This window comes from Danaus plexippus, chromosome 30 (genome assembly GCF_018135715.1).
Source record: "Danaus plexippus chromosome 30, MEX_DaPlex, whole genome shotgun sequence".
In the NCBI taxonomy this organism is placed as follows: domain Eukaryota; kingdom Metazoa; phylum Arthropoda; class Insecta; order Lepidoptera; family Nymphalidae; genus Danaus; species Danaus plexippus.
The window spans coordinates 2,489,886-2,510,597 of record NC_083557.1 but is presented as its reverse complement, the minus strand read 5'-3'; the positions used below and the strand labels follow the sequence as shown (position 1 = coordinate 2,510,597).

At 34.1% G+C, this 20,712-nt stretch overlaps 2 protein-coding genes across 8 annotated transcripts; both read left to right on the top strand.

Moving 5' to 3' along the window:
* The first annotated feature begins 292 nt into the window (after positions 1–292).
* Positions 293–4,171, top strand: LOC116776541 (26S proteasome non-ATPase regulatory subunit 13). 2 transcript variants are annotated; one of them, XM_061525616.1, is made up of 10 exons: positions 293–453; positions 529–642; positions 999–1,134; positions 1,410–1,558; positions 1,995–2,154; positions 2,369–2,475; positions 2,687–2,765; positions 3,142–3,282; positions 3,618–3,769; positions 4,100–4,171. In XM_061525616.1, the coding sequence occupies exons 1-10, from the start codon at positions 338–340 to the stop codon at positions 4,101–4,103; spliced, it is 1,158 nt and encodes a 385-aa protein (XP_061381600.1). In that variant the 5' UTR covers positions 293–337; the 3' UTR covers positions 4,104–4,171. The 2 variants fall into 2 exon arrangements, with proteins under 2 accessions (XP_061381600.1, XP_061381601.1); XM_061525617.1 differs by having other exon boundaries at positions 2,369–2,472; positions 2,684–2,765; positions 3,618–4,171.
* A 1,869-nt stretch (positions 4,172–6,040) lies between these two features.
* LOC116776544 (protein bric-a-brac 2-like) lies at positions 6,041–19,165 on the top strand. 6 transcript variants are annotated; one of them, XM_061525521.1, is made up of 12 exons: positions 6,271–6,480; positions 9,280–9,530; positions 9,852–10,024; positions 10,212–10,321; positions 10,707–10,823; positions 11,412–11,539; positions 11,728–11,773; positions 16,785–16,918; positions 17,177–17,281; positions 17,794–17,945; positions 18,518–18,575; positions 18,769–19,165. In XM_061525521.1, exons 2-12 carry the CDS (start codon positions 9,471–9,473, stop codon positions 18,886–18,888), a joined length of 1,203 nt encoding a protein of 400 aa, XP_061381505.1. In that variant the 5' UTR covers positions 6,271–6,480; positions 9,280–9,470; the 3' UTR covers positions 18,889–19,165. The 6 variants fall into 6 exon arrangements, with proteins under 6 accessions (XP_061381502.1, XP_061381505.1, XP_061381506.1 ...); XM_061525522.1 differs by having other exon boundaries at positions 18,518–18,579; positions 18,769–18,905; XM_061525518.1 differs by lacking the exons at positions 16,785–16,918; positions 17,177–17,281; positions 17,794–17,945; positions 18,518–18,575; positions 18,769–19,165 and adding exons at positions 6,041–6,154; positions 12,183–12,744; positions 12,810–14,401 and having other exon boundaries at positions 6,306–6,480.
* Positions 19,166–20,712: the final 1,547 nt, after the last annotated feature.

Here is a 20,712-nt window from a genome sequence, read left to right as displayed (position 1 = left end):
TCCTTACGAGATATAAAAGAAGACTGGCAAAATGATATGAAACTATGAGAAAATAATAGAAGTACACTACACGTCATATTTTTTTCTTAGTTGTACAGAATGCTATAAAGTAATTCAGAGTTTAACTCTATGTAGAGCCTAACAATAAGATTTTGTATTTTAGCTAAAGCGCCATCTATGGAAAAGCTTATATAAACTTTTACCGTCCTTTCCTCACTAGATGTCGCTAGTGAGTGATTTCAACGGCTGAATATAAACGTTCTTTGCCTCTGAACAATTTAAGTGACATTAATGATGTAGCACTAACTTCACTCCATTACGCGAAACATTTTAAAACATGGCCTCCGTAAAGTTTGCTGTTGTTGATGCGAACGATTATTTATCAAAAAAACAGGCTTCGGATCCTGAATTAGCCTCAGATTGGGCCAAGCTAGAAGAACTATATAATAAGAAGTAAGTTATAAAACTTCTCAGTACGTACGTATGTGATTGAGGCTTTTAAGTTACATGTCTCATCTTTGTTTTCAGATTATGGCACCAACTTACATTAAAACTTCAAGAATTCGTAAAGCACCCCTCATTGCAGAGCGGCGACAACTTGATCCAGCTTTACAACAACTTCCTAACGATATTTGAGAATAAGTATGTTTGTTATGCAAGTCATCTCACAGTACGTTAATTGCCACCAAAGATAACCAAAACCCTTACGAATCGTTAGAAATAAGTAAAAGTATACAAACACTCGTTATATATGTTCATTGGATGCTTCAGTCTGACCTGCAAGTTTATAAAAACATCATCATGTTCATAAATATAAGAATGTATCAAGAGATGAGAACAAATATGATGGACAGTAACACTGAGGCTTCCGTAATAGTTTACTAGTATTTTCAACCATTTATTCTGAAGAGTAACTTGTCGATATATAACTTATTGAAAATTCTAATTGATAATAATGTTTTGAATTTTTTAACTGAATATTTATGTACTTTTCACAGAATCAATCCACTGTCCCTGGTAGAGATAGTCGCACACATTGTAACTCAGTACGCAGACAAGAGAGAAGCCGTGGCATTCCTGGAAAAAATTGAAGCTAAGGTCAAAATGAATGCCGAGGCGCTCGCTCTGTGTAAGGTCAGTTTCAAAATAAACAAAAAACAAGTCATTATTGCTCAAACACACATTGCGTTAGACTTCAACTGCTATATGAAAAGAAACTTAATAAAAAAACACTTTGTAAGGAAGAAAATTATGGAAATTTCTGCAATACGGCCTCCAAGGAGAGCTTAGATTACATTCAATAAGTATACTAAATGGCCAAATTTTTATTGTCTTAGTCGGATTTAGTTTTGTTTGAAAAACTATTCATATACAATAACGCTAATTTGAACATTTCAATAAATTTCCAGGTCCTGCAAGGCCAAATCTATCTGGAGCATCTGAATGACCTTGATGCTACGGAGAAAATCATAGACGTCCTCGAGAATACCTTGGAAGATGCCGACGGAGTCACACCGGTACACGGAAGGTTTTATAAACTGGCTTCGGAATATTACAGGTAGCTGGCATAGAGATTGCTGTACAAATTTCTAAGGTTAACTCAAAAGATAAAACGAGACAATATTATATAGACCGATATACATGTCTGTTGATGGTTAGTAACAAAAAAACATTCATATATATATATATAATTAATGAAATCTTACACCACATACATTATTGTTTTTATTTATTTTATATATAAATATATAAGATCCTTTGTATATGAGTCCGAGTGGCTCCTGGCCGGATAAAGAATTTTTGAGCTTAGTGATATAATATGAGATAATTTAAGCATTGAAAATGTACTTGTATAATGATAGGTTTTTAAAAATTATATAATATTATATGAAAGAAACTATATAAGAAATTTATTTTCAGAGTTAAAGAAATCAAATAACAGTTCTAACAATTTCAATATATATATATATATATATATTATTTCTATGCTCCAGAGTTCGTGGACCCATGGCCCGTTACTACGTGGCGGCGCTCCGTTACGTGGGTTGTGCGGGTGGAGGGGCGAACCTCCCATTGCACGAGCGTCGCGCCGCAGCCCTACGGCTGGCGCTGGCAGCCGTACTTGCACCCACCGTCTACGATCTGGGAGAGCTGGTGGGTTACAGCATAAATCACAATGATTAATGTTCCTGAGATTACAGTACACAGTACAGTAAATTTGAATACAAATATCGGTTCATGCAAGAAATAAAACAGTGTATTTTGACATCTCAACACTTGGTATTAACTTGACTTAACGGATCACATTTTCTGGTTACACATGATCATGGCATTTTTGTATAATATTGTGCAATGTTATATGATACAGCTGGCTCATCCAATCCTGGAGTCTCTTGAGGGTACCCCAGACTCCTGGGCCTGCGATCTGGTCAAGGCAGTGGCAGCGGGAGATGTGGTCGCCTTTGAGAAGATACGGTAAAATCCTAGCTATATATACTCAGCTGTCAGTCTGGACTTAAATATACTTTGTCTGGACTAGATAGAGTAAATATATGCACATATGTATAGTTATAATACTTATACACTTATACACTATACTAAAACCTGTTCTTCCACACCTTGAGTGTACTTATTCTTCGTTTGATCTGTCTGTATGTTTGTATCTTATAATTTATTTCACTTGTAGAGCACAATCTCCTCACCAAGAACTTCATCGGGCGGATCGGCAGTTGAGACAGAAGATTGCCATATTGTGTCTCATGGAGGTATAAAATATTTGATTTACACATATATATATATCAATTTGGCTCATTCAGGAAGAATATTTTAAGTGAAGATTTTCTAGATTTCCTCTACCATAAAATTAGTTTTTCATAAGATTCAAAGGATCTCAAAGCAATATATCACAAAACTTTATTTAAAATTGATGAATTAGAAATGTAAATATCAATAAAAGAAAAAACCTTAAAGGCTTTACAACTTCAGAATAGTTATTTACATGAATTAAGAAACTTAAATAACATATTTTAAAAATTTGTTGAGAAATTTTGTTGTGCTAGCATATTAAGATCTTTTTGTTGATATCATTATAGATTTTTTTTTTTATTTTGATAATACATATGATGAATGTTTCGTACCAAGATGGCGTTCAACCGTTCATCCACCCAGAGGAAGCTGACCTTCGCTGAGATAGCTCGGGCTGCACGAGTCCCAGCATCAGATGTGGAGCTCCTCGTGATGAAGGCTCTTGCTGAGAAACTGGTCCGGGGACACATTGACCAGGTACATCGCGAGATGAAAATACATAAGATAATTTTTGTGCATGTTTGTGACTGTTCCACACCAAAAATACTTAACAGATATAGATGTAACTCTATAATAATGTAGCTCTGACGTTAGAATGAGAAATAGTGTATGAGTTATCTCTTAAATCATGTTCTGGCTTGTATCACATCATATTGCGTCAGATAGAGGCCTTAAACCTACACCTGGGTCGCAAGTCGCAGGCACAGTTGAAGCTCCTCTCCCTGCATCATGGACCCGGCACCCGCACGGTGAATCCATGGCATGCTCTGAGGTTTCGTCTCATATATATTCATATATATTTGTACTTACAGGTGAACGAGACAGTTAGTATCACGTGGGTGAGGGCTAGAGCCCTAGGCAGAGCTGGTGCCGGTCGTCTTGCCGCTCGTCTAGACGCTTGGTGCTCCGCGGCCGCAGCAGCAGAAGGACTCCTTCAAAGAACCGCCCCAGATTTACTCACTCTGTAAGACCTTAGGGTCAAACTTATATACTAAGTCGAAATAGCATGGGTTTGCTTTACCAATGAAGCTGTTGTCCTAAGACCAGTCGGTCAAATACTTGACATAGTGGGTACTTATATATTTCGTATGTTCGGTGAATAGTGATGTGCCTGATACATGTGTTCGGTTGTAATTGGGAACATCACTATGAATTTGTAATTTTTCTGTATTATTTTTGTATAAAACCATTACATATATTTATAATTCTAATAATATTCCCGTGAGACTTTTACACTATATGAATCGTTACTTCTCTCCAACCGACGGAAGCTAATGTTGAATTTTTGTTCCAGATGAAGACTTCAATAGAATTGTAATTTACATATAATAATAATATACTAATATTAATAAAAGAACATAATGAATTCCGTGGCTTTTTTTATATTGCATTATATGTTTTAAAAATGTTCTGAATCCCGAACATAGCAGTTATTAGAACATTATAACTGGGTTCGGCTTCACTTGTTCCTGTTATTTTAGCTAATATAAGAATATGGTGATAATAAAATGAAATTCTTGAAATAAAAAAAGATTCTAGAAAAATGCTGTCCTGACCTCAACAGTCAGCATTGTTCGAGCCACAGTTTGTCTAGATCCTTGATGTTCAGCGTCACTTCCAGTAATGTCCTGCAGAACGTCTGAAGCCAGTATTCATAGTCTCCAGACACAAGTCCATACTTAACGTTGCCATCACAGAACCACGACGGTTCAGTGTCATGAGTAATTATAATCAGTCAGAAAAATCATTCTAAGGATAATAGCATATTATAGTTAGCGCGGCACAGATGGCGCCACTTGTAACAAGACGTGAGGGTTTGTTTTGCTGTATAGTGATTTCTTCGACCATAACAATACTGAGTAGTATCTAAGACTCACGAGTATTCATTGAAATAAAACCAATGTATTCGGATGGACGGAGATAAAATCTCGGTTATTGGAAAGTAACCGAAACGTCGGGAGTAATAAGAGACGCGTAGTAAACCCGAAAATGAGATTTTGTTCAATATCATAGCCATCCAGTTGCAAAAATATTCCAATACCAAAATATTTTCAAGAAATATACTTTTAGTATCAAAATTCACAAAAATAGTCCTTTTTCGATGTTTCAATGTATTTCAGTGAGTTCATAGCTTTATTTTTTATTTGCATCAAATATGTGAACGTATTTATTCTCGACCCAAGAAATTTTTTTTGTTATTTCCGTAATAAAACTTCCTTATAATATTACTGGGAAAGATCTTTCTTTTTTTATGTTTCATATTAATATATTTAGACCAGCCAGATAAAGCAATGTGGCCTAATGTGTAATTCTCTTTACATTTTAGTTCGAAAAACTCAATAAAATATAAGCAAATAACCATAACGTTCCAAACTTAAGCAAGGGTTAAATTTAAAAAATATTCGGGCAAAATATACACAAAAACACACCTAGTAGACTTTTCTTACAATTATTATTCTTAGTCACTTCATTATCAAATTTAAAATTAAGTGAGATTTATAGACGATATCACTAAACTATTCCTAATACTTTTTAAAGAAACTGCCAATATATTTTATATAAATGAGTACCAGAAATGTATTAGAGAAAGGCCAAACCAAAGAAATGTTCTGCGAATTTTTGTGTAGTTTTATGCAAAATTATCTGTTTCGTAAAAATGTTTCGATCAAAATTCTGCGTGAGATACATTAAATTCACTATAAATCAGTAATTTTCTTAAAAAAACTACTGAAGCTGCTGTATCGGAGACCGACCAAAAAATTTTAATTAAAAAGACCATTATGATATCGGATATAATGCCTCATTTGGATTTAAATAAAAACACAATAAAAGTTTTTATTTTAAGGTATGGCTTCATTTACACTGGATTTCCTTCAGGTTTTTCGATATCAAAGTTTTTTATTTTTAATAACGAATTATAATAATTTACAAATTACATATATTATCTATTTCAAAATATTGGTTGATCAAAATATATAAATTAATAATATTTTTTGACATAGAAAACACGTCTGACAAACGTCAAAAGTAGAAATGTTGCCAGATCTTAATGAATCATAAAATATCAATGAAAAATAATTTGTCAATGGATTTTGTTTACGTTATTAAGGCTACACATGATTAAACATGTTATTATATTGTTATGTTTGTAATAAATAATTTCAATGTAAGGTTACATTATTTACAATTAATTAATAAGGTTTTCTTCATCATAGACATCGGTTTATGGACTCAAGCTGTAAATGGCGTCCGCGTGACGGTCATTGCATGCCGTCAAAATGCATTTTCATTTCTTTGAAACTATCGTCAAAATGTTGATATGATACCGATCTTACATGATATATAGTAGGTAAATCATCATTATCCATAACAATCAATCAATAACTTTATTTTTATCATTAATCATAGCCAGCGACGTCATTCCCCGTCTCGCTCGTATGTTATGATTCTTCAGTCATTATTTACAATTGGAGATATATATGCATCTCTTTCGTTCACAGTTTCCTTGCAGTGAGTTTTTCATTTTTAAGTGTCCGCGCGACCGAGACCACGGGAGGAAAGCAGGGCCCAGTGGAAAAATATTAACAAATTTTTGCTCTGCATTTATTGATTTTTCATAGTTAAAAAACATCGGACACTAATTGCATACGTGATGGTACCGCGCGGCTCGCTCCCGTGAGTATTGTTGCTATTTTCGTATATATCCCATATAAGATATCGTGGAAAGTTATCACTTTTCAGCACTACGACTATATACACCGCGTTTTAATATTTCTATATATAGCTGTTTGTAATTGTTTAAATATTGATTTTTTTTATCGGGGCTGTGCATGTGTGAGTCAGTTGTATGTTTATAACATTTGGGGCCTGCGATATTTTGGGAACGGCCAACTGTTCGCTTTGTATGCTCAAACCATTATGCTCTCATAGCGTTCAAGAGTGCATGAAGGAACTTTCAGTGCTATCAGTGATTTTCCGTTTTGTAAAAACTAATTAGATTTCATTTGCGGATCGTTTCCGGTGAGTTTTGACAGCTTTATACTTTATCGGTCATTTTGATGTTGGCGATGGAATTTCGTAAGATAAGATTTTCATTTTCTTAATATGCTAGAATTTGGAATGCTTTAGTCCTTGTTATCAGACCCTTCAAGATAACGTGCTGGGAGGTGTAATTTGATTCGTATCGGAATTAATATTGAATCGGTGTATCGAATACTTCAGAGAAAATTGTTTCCATTATTATAAATATTATTAATGTGTTTGTTTGTTTGTAAAATATCGACCGAAGGAAATACACGAAAATAAAATAGGATTATTATTTCGATAATTGGACGAATGGGTCCGCTTTTTGGTTTAAAAAAAAAAATCTTCGCGTAATATCAATTAGGATCCGATTAGTGGATGAATAAATTAAAAAAGGACAATACCATAAAGGTTGTTTTTTTTTTTCTTTAAAACCACTCAATGCCACGCTTTAGCTTCTAGTTTATTGGAATCCATTGTTATGTTAATATTTAAAGTTAGCGAATCACGACTCGCGCTGTCTTATTTATTATAAATAACAATAAAAACTTAACTTAAACTGCTTCGTTTTAAAATACCTGATATACTACATACTTCTCATGGTAACATTATTATTTTTTTATCGAAATTATGTACGTTTGAAACAAATCTCCGTGTCTTTGATAAATATTTTTTCCGAGTCTTAAAAGTAATTCTAACGAATTTTATTATATTTTTTGCGTTACAAGCCTTGGTATAGAAATGTTTTTTATATACTATGTAATTTCAGTTTTGTAATGTAGCCATTTAAATGATGTGCAAATCAATTAAGTCGAAAATACCGAAATTTAAATAGGATTAACAAATTTTCACGTTAATATTATTAAGTGTTGGGATTAATAGATTATTGGGCACGTTTTAACTTGTCCTTTGAAAGTCACTTGTCAAACGTCACTGAATAAATTATATTTAAACTTGCATAACCAATATAAATCCTACAAATGGCCGTTTGGGTTTGATTATTCAAGTTTACTATCAAAAAAAAAAAAAATTAGAATACTTTTTTATTATACATAAAAACATTGTTAGGCGTACACAGCACGTAAACTTTTTACAAAATCAAGAACCTTTTTTGAGAATGTTTAAAAATGACTTTCATGTAGACAGCTATTGAATAATCTATTGTATTTACGAACAAGAACGAATCATCTCACATTAGATCATCATTGATATTTGAAACGGTAATGAAAAAGGATTTATGTGAGACGAAAAAATTTGAAGTTTTTTTTACACCGAAATCGGTAAATATACCGATGATTACAGATAATTAATTTATTTTATTCGTATTTTCGTACATTTTTTCAAAACTCAACCGTCAATGAATGTAAAATTGACGTAAAATTTTTTGTTATTTCAACGCTTCTGTATTTTTTTTTACACATCAACAAGACGACTAAAGTTCATTTTATTCATCCAAACTATAAATACGAGATCACTTGAGGTCATTTTACGTGTCACATGGCCTCTTCCAAATATAGTATCATATACAGGCGTGTTGAGACCCCCGTGCAGTTTATTTCGGGCGCGCCCCTAGGGTCGATGGCCCGGACCCACCCGCTGGGGCGACTTTATTTATTTAAAAGGGAACCGTTCTGGAGCACTGTCTACTTATTGTTTTTAACACAAGAATCGCTTCTTATTGATCGTATATATTCAACGAATATTAATGATAATAACAAAATATGCTGTTTTTTACTCAATGTTTGACAAATACTTACTTTAATAATATACAAACATCGTGCCTATAACACGAAATCACACGTCCGCTACACTAATCTAAAATAGACGATTTAATATTCCCGTTTTGTCTATCATATTAATATTTATGTTCTGATTGTTTTAAAAATACCATAAAAACTAATTACCGTTCATTATATATTATTCTGATGTGTTGATTGTTTAAATCAATGTGCTCGCTGTGTCTGTATTGAGACGGGGTAATCGTCAGGTCCAAAGCTGGGGTCGTCATTCTCATAGCGTCAGAGGTTATTGATTTTTTTTATGTTCGCGGCTGGCTTTTTATTTGTAACATTTGCTGGGGGAAGTTTTCCGATAGCTCCATCTCTTTCGCACACATCCGAAAAGCTCCGGGCACCCTCACACATAAAATGTCCACCATTGTTTTTGTTTGAAAATATATATTTCAATTAATACAAATCACTTGTATTGTCTCAAGTTACTAAAGTTACGAATTCTTTCCCCTTTTTTGTTATTTTAATGTATTTTTTTTTTTCAATTCCGTATGTAAATGTCAATATAAACTTATATTTTGACATCGGAAAATCGGAAAAGCTAGGACTGTTTACATACTAGTGTTGTTATTTATAAATAACTTGCAGATAATATTGAAAATTTCTTCTAATTTTTAATTTAACTATACCTATATATAATAAAAATATCTCTATTTTACAGGTGCCCAAAGAAAACTGTCTTATGTTCCAGTATTGTAAATACAGTCTAGTCGTACAGTATCTATGTACTTATGTTAAGTAAATAATCTGTGATATAAAACCTTATTGGTGGACTTAATACTTTATAAGGACTGAATAAGTATTGGCCAAAGAGTATTATGTATTATATATATTAAAAAGTTAAGTGATAACATGGCACTCCCACCGCAGCAGTTCTGTGTGAGGTGGAACTCCTATCATACTAATTTACAGGTAATATATTAATTGTCTATAGCAAAAAAAAAAATCAATTAAATTTCTTGTTATAAATCAAGAATATATAAGAATATTAATTTCACCTAAAAATGTTGTAAAGAAAACAATGATTTTTTTTGTAATGAAGATTAAAAAAATATATATTGGTTTTAAATTCCACAGAGTATAAAATGATTTGAAGGATAGATATTTATTATTAACAAATGTGTATAAATTAAAAAAATTTAATTATAATGCACAAATTTTTCTTATTTTAATTATTTGTTACAATTAATTCTCTTAATATATATATATACATATATCTATGTTATTTTACAGGCAGTATTCCCTCGCCTATTACTAACGGAGCAGTTTGCTGACGTGACATTAGCCTGCGAATCAAAACAGTTGAGATGTCACAAGTTGGTGCTGTCAGCTTGTTCAGCGTACCTGGAACGGCTCCTGCTGCAGAACCCCTGCAAGCATCCCATCGTGCTCATGAGGGACATGCGGTGAGATCCATCACACACATGAGCATAAAAAATCTGAGTGTGTTTTTATAATAGCTATAAAGATATTAGGATTTTTACCTATATATATATATATATAAACCTTAAGCCTATTGGGATGTTTAGGTTATAGTTAGTAACATACACACACACATACATGTAACTCATGATAGGTTTTTCTTTTTGTCAGATTCAGTGAAATGCAAGCCCTAGTGGACTTCATGTACAAGGGGGAAGTGAACGTCACGCAGGAGGAGCTCCCGAGCCTGTTGAAATCCGCCGAAGCCCTCCAGATAAGAGGTGATGCATGTGACTAACCAGTCTGTACGGCCGACGGAAAAATGTACCGCACGCAGAAAACTGTCGAGAATGAAATTAAAGTTGAAAATTATAGAATAGACATTTTTGTTGGTGACTGTACTCGATTACGTCACGAGTTATATGCGTGTTTGATATATTTTGTTGCTGAAGTCAAGAAACCTAAAACATGTTCATATATACCTGTCTAAATATACGAGATCAAATCTGAGGGTACTTCGAAATTACTTACGTCGATGTTGCCATAATATTAAGTACAGTTGCTGTTAGGTTAGATTGATTTGTGTTAGGTTAGGATACACTCGTATAATATATTGTAATAACATTATATATATATAATGTTATAGAATTTATCACCTACCCTCAGGTTTGTGTTCCGGCGAGGGCGGCCCGGCAGCCCCGGGCTCCGCTACCGGGGACTCCAAAGACTTCTCCGTAGCCAGCGACGCTCTCCTCGCCCACGCCAACAAGGAAACGAGCGCAGGTGAGCTAACATACTAGCTCATACCGCCGGCTTTGTCCGCTTTGTACAATATATTAACGTAATCATATGTTCTAGAATTCACATACATATAAATGTATATATAATTTAAAAGTTTGTAATTAAAAGTAATCTCTCTAGTCGCTATCAGTTATTTAAATTGTTTATATATATATATAATTATAATTTTTTGGTAGGAAACTGTTTCTGCCAAATATTTAAAATTTCATAGAAGATTATATTTTTTTCATATTTTTGTCTGTTGTTCGCATATAGTTTTAATCGCAAGATAAGATTACTTACACTTTTAAAAAATAGTATTTTTGAAGGTATACATAAATAAATATGATCAGGCTTTAATTTTAAAATTATAGTAATATTGTAATTCTAAAAATTTTCATGTTTTTCATACTGTCACTATTTGTTTAACTTACTGTCACTTCTCGGATGTCTCGCCCCAGTCATTTTGTCCTATATCTCTCCATAACTACAAAGTTTTTATTTCTCAATTAAACAATAACCACACATATATCCGTACAAATTAATCTTTATATTGATAATAATCTTATTAATATTGATTTTTGAAAATAGCAACACAGAAAACACCGAAGAAGAGCAAATCAGAAGAAAGGGAAAAGACGGACGTCAAAGAAGAGACGGTGGAGGAAGACGGCCTCTACTACGGAGAGCTGGAGAACGAGCACATGGACTATAACGAGGTGAGCGGCGGCTGTTGTGTACAAGCGTGTACAACAGTACCCACACGTGTACAAGCGTGTACAACAGACGTGCACGCATGCACGCATAACCAACGCTCCATGCACGATTGACATGCATTTTTATTGTCTTTGAAATGAGGGTAGAAATGAATTATATATATATATGTTAACTAATTCATTGTTTTCAGGACGAGGAATCAGGCAAGCCGAGTAGTAGTTTAGGACAGACGTCAGGTAAGTGTTTACACACATATAAATATATATATAATGTGATTTTAACACTTGATACGATTTTCACGGTTTTTCTGTCGGTTCGCGATTTCCCATGTGACGTGTTTATATTGTGAATGGCCAATAAAATGATTGTCTGTAAGGTAGGACAGTATTTTTATTAGTAGAAATATGTTATACTGAATTAAATCTTACACATGAACCATGAATGTTTAAAAAATATATATATACTTTTATCGGTTTTTATTTTATTTTTTTCCGGTTTAGTTTTCTGATTATTTTTTTTTTTGCGGCGAATTCCTTGTATGTAAAGTTTTTTGTTCGTTATAATCTTACAGACATCATTTTTTAGCATTCATGGTTCGTTTGTTACTGCGATGTATTTTTCTATTTCATTTTCTTTCTGTTCCAGGTCGGTATATACGAGTGAAGCCGGAGAGCGAGCTGTTCTTCCAGAATAAGCTGATGGAGAACGCGGCGTACGTCAAGAGACTGGCGAAGATGAATCCAGCCGACATGCAGAAGGAGTTCACCAAGTACGGCCTCACTAATATGGAGGAGTTGCAGAGAAATGAGAACGATTACTACAAACTGTGGCTGGAACAGAACGGGGAGCTGGAGGTGTCGCTGCTGAAGACCAACCAGGTCAAGAAGAAGAACGACGTCAAGAACCAGAAGTCGGAAGTCGAGCTGATACCAAGGAATAGAGAGAATTACCCCAAAATGGGGGAGAAAATGGCAAGAAAACGCGGGAGGCCGCCAATCTTTAAGGATAAGAACGTGGATATCAGCGAGACCGTGCTTAAGGCGGATCTGGATCAGTTCCTGGAGGGCAAGGAGGTGAGCTCGTCAGGGTTGTCGAGGAAGGATCTAGAGAGAGTCATGATGGGCAAGTTCAACCCGAACAGAAGATACTCCAACGAAGCCATGTGGGCGGCTCTGATGGACGTGAAGAAAGGCGGCAGCATATACAGGTACGTACATCAGTTAAACGAGAAACAAACATCAGCGGTTCATTGATCGTCCGATCTGTTTCCAGGGCGGCCCAAACCCACAAGGTCCCCCGCAAGTCCCTGAGGAACTGGATGAAGAGGTGCCACATAAAATCCTCGTTTCCTATGCCGCAGCAGCTAAAGCAGTTCGTGGAGAACAGCAAGAAGCAGAGAGATTATCAGCACCAAGAGAACGATAAGAGCGATAACGTTGATGACAACGAGTTCGGGAAGCACTTCCTCTTCAATCAGGTGTCCAGCGAGGATGAAGTCAGGGACAAGACAAACGCCAGCGATGGCAACATCGCCCTAGACATGTCGCTGCACGAATGATTTCAAGCTGAAATCATTTACAGCATGTTTTTATTATAATTCTACGTGCAATTTTTTTTATATGGCAATACACGTTCTGACGCAATGAACTTATAACTGCCAAAGATTATTCAAAGATTATTATATATATATATCTATATGATACACGAAATTTTATCGTTTGCAATCCTACGTCCAAAGAAAAAATTGAATATCGTTCAATTATATATAACACGGTAGAAAAAATACTACCAAATGGTAGAAATACTACCACGAAATGGTAGAAATTTTTTTTAATTTATTATTATATTGTAGTGTTAACGCGAATTTGCCTTCATGAAATACGGTGTGCTGGGGACAATGTCCGGATTTAATGTAAAAGACTTAAATAAAATTGTAGACTAGGTTAAGTGAGGTTTTGAACTGTTTTAAGATTATACAAGACAGGTGACGGATGGAAGAGCGGTTTGTTTGTTATGTTATGTTCCACATCGAAGATCGTGGGTTCAGTGACCGGTTTTGGAGGGAAATATATATATATATATATATATATATATATATATATATATATATATATTATTAATATTGATGAAGTAAAGATTTTTTTACGTAGACTCTTCAAGTATCAAACGCGACCCGTCGCTCTAAAACCGCTACGGAACCCACATTCTATGTTCCTACGTTAATTAATCGTTTCCTTTATAATTTTTAACTTCCCCAATAACGTGGTGTTTTTACTAATTTTTTTTTTTTATAAATCTCTAACATTCTCTAATATGTCGTTTGATTTGACGTTTACCACAGTGTTGCCAGAATAAAAAATAGTAGAAACATCACAGGATCCATAAAGTGCCTATTAGTGTAATGAATAGCGTGTAAGGCCTGTAGCTATAATTGTTTTCAGTATTATTTCATTGTCCTATTGAATTGGTTTCACGCTTGGATCGAATAGTACTATAATTTTAATATCGTTCGTTCTGTTCGCGGCCACGAGCGTTTCCGGGCCGCCATCTTTATTATAATTTTTGGATGATTTAATCGTTCCAATGATGGCGATGTTGATTTTTATTTTATTTAAGCCGACACCAAAAAAAAATATTCGAAATTAAATTTTTACTTATCATTTACATGTACTTAACTATTTGAATAGTCTTATAATAGGGAATCATTTTTTTTTGTGTCTTGATGTTAATTTATTTAGTAGTCTAGTTTCTCTCAACGCCGGACCGAGCACCATACTTCCGTTCACATAAACGAATCGTCCTTTGTATAGTTATATGGCTTGTACCAGTTGTATTGAGAATTTAATAAACATTGTACAACAAAACATTGTTTCCTTTGACACGACGACCGTTGACCAAACAATGGCAGATGCTATACTGCATCAGAGCGGCTTTTCCTCGCTTTTTACGCTTAACCCGCTCCCGTCCTGTAGGAAGCCAGGAAAAGAAACGCCCTGTCAAAAATGACGTCACAGTGTTGCCATATATAAGCGATTATCACCAAAAACTACTAAAGGGCCGTTTCTTTCCCTCGCTTTCAGGTTTGCGGACTTCGACGGAAATCGTAACGAGGCATTACATCGATCTGGATAATGGTATACCTTTAAACATACACGCTCGACCGCGGCTCATAGGCCGGCGCCCTAACGCCATAGTTAATATCGAGACGGACGTGTTCCAAGAGAAATCGTATAAGCAATACTCGTCCCAACACTTGAGAGATGCTCTCATAGCGGTTAAGAAAGGTTATAGTGTGTACGCGGCGTCCAATAAATACGGTGTGCCGAGAAAGACCCTCAGGAACTGGATGGCGAAGTATGATATAAAGAGTCAGTTCTCCAAAGGCAGGAGAGGCACCAGGACCAACCCCATCCTGGACCCGTTGGATCTGATGGAAGAGGCGAGATCCGAACGATTCGAGGGTAGTTTGTAGCTCGCCTTACAATCCGTCTCAACCAGTACGCTTAGTCCGAGCCGTCATCGCCACACTACAGACGTATCGTTAAAAGTTTCTCACGTCATAAACCACCGCACACACAGTATTAGAATATGATAAAAACGTAACTTTGCGTGTGTAGTGTGCGGATGAAAACTTGGACTAAGTGCAACATGTATGTATATTTGGTAAGTGTTCGAGATGACACGTCGAATACACAACAGTAAATCTGCTTCCGTATATTTAACGTTGATATTTTTTCTTGTATTTAGTTTACTAAAACGATTCAGGCTCAAGAAATGTTGAATAAAAGGCCTAATAATTTATTCGGCCCTGTCTACGACATTTTTTGTAAATAACTCATAAATTCTCTTCATATAACGCACATAAGAATACACTTGATATATACTTATGAGGCTGTTTTAATAATAATTTTAACTAACGTCAATTTAAATTAAAATAACGAGTTAAAATAGTTAATGCCATAAGATTTTGTACGACGTTATAAGGTAAGGTTCTGTTGAGGCTATCCTTAACTATATACAAAACGGATTACTATGTTCAATTAAATTATTTTTTGATTACATAGAAAATATAATACTTAATTTGCGGCTGGAATTTTGTTAAAATTTAATATTTTTTTTTTTTACATTCATAACTTAATCTTCAATACATATATAATAAAAATTATTCCTGCCATGTATTTATAATTAAAGCTCAAATTTAATTATTCAGTTTTTTTTTTTAATGTTTAATCTGTTTATCAGCCACAATCATTTTTTGAACTCGCTGTATATAATTTATAAGAACGGCTCGTACACTTATAGTTAAGAACGATTTTTTGATAAATTATATTGAATTAAAATGTAATTATTGATGTGATTATATTTTTTATCTGCGGACGGTTGAAGTAAAGTTCTTTATGTCATGTGCTTGTATTAAGTCTAGTCTAGTATAAGGGTTTGTGTCAAAAAATGTGTTGCCATTACTTAAGTGAACTACCATTTATTTGTTTCCTGTTATTTTTTCTACTATAAATCTAAATGTCAATGTTGATCCAGTGTTGCCGTTACTAGAAATAATTGTTTAAGTTTGAAATTAATATTCTGTGCCAATATTTATTTATTTTTAATTTTTTTTTTTTTTTTAGTTCCTACAACCAAAGTAAGTCCAAAGTATATTCTATAGTTCCAGTGAACTCTTTATGTATGTGAAATATATTTTTAAATAAATAAATAAAGATTATTGGAGCATATACTGAGTTTTTATATGAATTGACAACAGATTAAATAAGAATCTATATAAGTCCACCAATACATAGACAATATTTTATTTTTTTATAATAAAAACTCTGTTAATTTTTTTTTTAACTAAGATCCTTAATTTCACGGAAAGAGTGTTATTTAATGGTTCAATAAAATACATTGGTATATAATTAATTATAGTAATAGTTTTCAATATTGTACGATATGATTTCATTCGAAGCGATTAATTTAAATTTTAACTTCAATCTTTAAGATTGTGTAATAAAAACTAGATTTTTTTTTCAAATAACTACAACTATATATTATGTCTTATAAAAAATAAATAGATTTGTCTTTATTATATATTATATAATAGTTTTTTTCTATCTGTTTTCGAGACGTTTTTCATACTTTAATAATATTCGCCGAACATATTTTACGTTTGCACATTTTAATGGATTCAAAAGCGAAAGGACATATAATTTTATAGAATTGATTGTATTTTTTTATATTATACTATTGTTATAGAATACGCGATAGCTAACGTACAGTGCCAGTATGAGGTGACGGAGGACGACACGACGGCGACGCGACCACCCCACGACCACAACTACGACACGAGAGACGAGCCGCCGGCGTTCATCATACACCAGATACCAGCGGTATAAGACGCTAACACACGCATATACACACACACACACACACATACACACACACACACACATAACCATACATAAATACATAATAAAACTATTGATTATGAAATTTCGCTTTTCTTATTTATCAATTTACTAACAAAATTGTTAATGTTAAGATTTTTGTCAAAAATACTTGTGCACATATCGAACTCTGTGCACCTTATATGAATTCTGGGCAATCTTTAACTGTGTTCTTTATATCCACAATCATGTTCTGTGCAGTCATCTACCCAGGGTCCGTTCGTGGAGGTCCGCCCCAGTCTAGTGACACTCGCCCCGGATTGTTTGCCCGCCGTCAACGTCATCCACATCGGGGACAGGACACAGGTCAGGGTCATTTATGATTGGTAAAATATGTTTATTGATTCACAGGTAGATATTATTTGTATTGCCACAGGTAATTAGTAATTAAGTCGTTCTGAAATGAAAGTTGAGTCAGAATTGTTAATGTTGAAAGTAATCGAATTTTAAAATATCTAATTTTAGTTTTAGAACGAAGAAGTTAAAAAAAAAAATTCAATATGAGTTTTAAATTAAAATTACTAGCTTCGTAATTGTTAGTTTGAATACTTATATTTTAATTTAGCTATATATACTTGGTAATTTATGTAAAACTAATATTTTAGGATTACTACGCGTTTTCTATAATTTAAAACTACATACTCCCGACGTTTCGGTTACTTTACACCAACCGTGATCACGGACAGACAGACAGAAAATAATAAAAAATGACGCGTAGTACTCGAAAACCTTAGTGTCATTGATAGTGTTCTCAAATATCTCACATATCAAGATGTTGGTGACATATCAGTATATTTTCATAACGTTCTCGTCTCCAGCCAATGCCCAGCCAGCCTCTGGGCGCGGAGTGTATGAGTAAGCGGGTCCGGCGCAGCGAGGTGGTGCTTCGTCAGGCGGCCGACTGTGTCTCCCGAGGATCCACCTTCCAGACGGTCTCCGAGCAGTTCAACATACCCATATCAACTATACGGTGAGTGTGACACGCACACACACAAACATACACACACGCACACGCACACGCACACACACACACACACACACACGCACATATTACTATCAACGTACACAATTATATACAGAGTCAAAAATACTTGTTGTTCTCGTCCTATTTGATACGGTTATTAATATTTATATTGTTTAATGAAAAGGGAATTTATGAAACTGAAATAGAATAATAAATGTGTTAAGTGATTTATTATATCTTTAACATATACAAATGTAAACCACAGTTATATTTGAATGTGTACTCGCTTAGAATAAATAAACTGAATCACAACAAATGTGAATCCCACACGTCTGAACCTCCCCTTATACAGGACAATTAAAAAATATCTGCTTTTGTTTTGACGTTTGTTTAAAACACTGATGACGTCATCGAGGTACCTGTCACTTGTCTAAATTCTAAACTATTGCATGTAAATATGGCGTTTGTGTCTTTTTCAAAATAAGTATCACTCACTAAACAAAGTCTCCGAATAACTAATGCTGTTTTGTAACCGATGCGTCATTTGTTTATATTTCTTATCTCGTTCCGTTGGACAGTTTCTTCATGGCTCGCAAGGGGATCCTGCCTCGGCGGCGGCGAGGGCGCAGTACGCAAGTTGGTAATCCACTGTATACGACTGTTTGTTCATCTCAGTATATAATAGCCTCAGAACAATACATTAGCATTTATTATTATATCGTTTTTATTTACAATTAAATTAAATACGATCTTTTTGCTTATCAAATGTGTAGTTTTATGGCAACGGGTCCAGATAAAAATTTCTATATTATATATTTTATATCCAAAGGTCACTAGAGCGGACCGCTGTAGCAGTCCCGAGGAGCCGCCCTTCGCGATGCAACACTTCAAACTACCGGAAATGTTGGCGCTGAATGACACGCTGAAAGCTGACGAGGATGCTACCTAGACCGGTCCAGACCGATCGGAAAGTTCTAGACCGGTTCTAGACTTAAGCTATAGACCTGGTTGATGGTGAAAGTTTTAATGGTCTGTGGGAAACTCGCATTAAAAGGACTTATCGTTCGTAATCAACAAATAAGTGCACAGATCTTTCTAGAACTTTGTGTTGTCTGAAATAAATATGTATTTATATTTAATTAGAAACAACAATACAATTAAAATAAGATCAATCTTAGTATTAGCTTTAATAAAAAAAAAAAATGTCCTCGCGGACATTTGTCTATGGCGTTGACATTAGTGGATCGTAGTAATAAAAATGGCGGGAAACTAAATATCACAAATGTCTCAACTGAGGCAGTCGCATGACGCGTAGATGTTATTATTTATTTTTATAAGGACATAATATTTTTGTGTAAGCAGGAACAAATGTGCGATCTTCTATTGGAAGGTAATTAATTCCCTTTGTATATAATATAGAATCTCATCTCGTATTGGATATCGCTTTACCTTGAACGTAGAGTAGTGAATCATAGACAATATTCTATAGAATTTAGTCATAGATAACTCATATTATATTTTAGTATTGATGCATTTCTAGCGTAGCGACAGAACTCTGCAGCTTTTTGGTTGTTTTTTTTTTTTTTTATTAATATATTTTTTAACGCCGACAGTATTAATCGTCACAGCATTAGTTTTTGAAGTATTTTATTGTTTTAGAATAAAACCTTTTTCGTACCGATGTTTTGTAATTAATTGATTTTGCTGGTTGTTTGTTTTTTTATCTGTTATTTATTGAAAACCAAACGTATGTTTTAAGGTGGAAGGTCCGAGAAAGATATTTTTGAAGTGCAACTTTATTTTTTAAACATTTTTATTTGAACTTGGATCTTGTGTAGAAATTATGTGTTGAAGGGCGTATTTGTTTGTATAATTCTATCAAGAACAAAAATATTCCCTGCGAATAATGTAAGGCTCTATTCGAATTATCAATTTGTGAAATAATTGTAATAAAACAATGACTATACAGATATATACAAAAAAAAGATAAATTAGTTTTCTACATACATTTATGTTTTGCATTATATGATTAAAAACTATGAATTTAAGTTGTATATTGTAATGTCGGGTCATCCGAATAGAGCCTGATTTAACAACTAAGTTTGACAATACCTTCGACATTAGTGATCGGAGTCACGTGTCGTGGAAATACATATTTGCATTACATTTGTGTGTAGTTAGACATAAAGTATTTTTGTCTATGGAATCTTTCATTTAAACATTCCTTAGAACATTCCAAAATATTATTTATGTATCAAAAATTGCTAATAATTACAATATTATAAAGGAAAGGGGGTGCACAAAGTATAACCTACCTCTTAGCAGAGATCTCTGTCATATACCCTTTTGATGGAGGAACTAGAAAAAGTGTGGTGGAGGTAGGTACAGCAAAAAAAGGGAAGGTAAAATTAAATATACAATGTCTATCAGATATAAAAAACATCATCAGTTACGAGTTTTTGTTATTAATACGCATCAAAAGTGACCACTTTGTGTCGCACTAAGTGCGCACGCGCAAACTTATCTCCACCTTGCCAAGGTGCGCGCCGGCAACTGTCAGTTCATTTTTAATAATGAATATGTTTGGCATTCATTTACTGGTTTTATTACTGTGGTATACGTTTTACGTTTTCAAAGTTAGTGGCATCAAACGGGGTGAATAGGAACCTCGGGGTGAATCGGGAAAACGTCGATGTTTAATAATCGATATAAAAATAATAATGTATGGTACAATACTTAGTCCTTGAACTGGCAACATTTATGATAGTTGCTA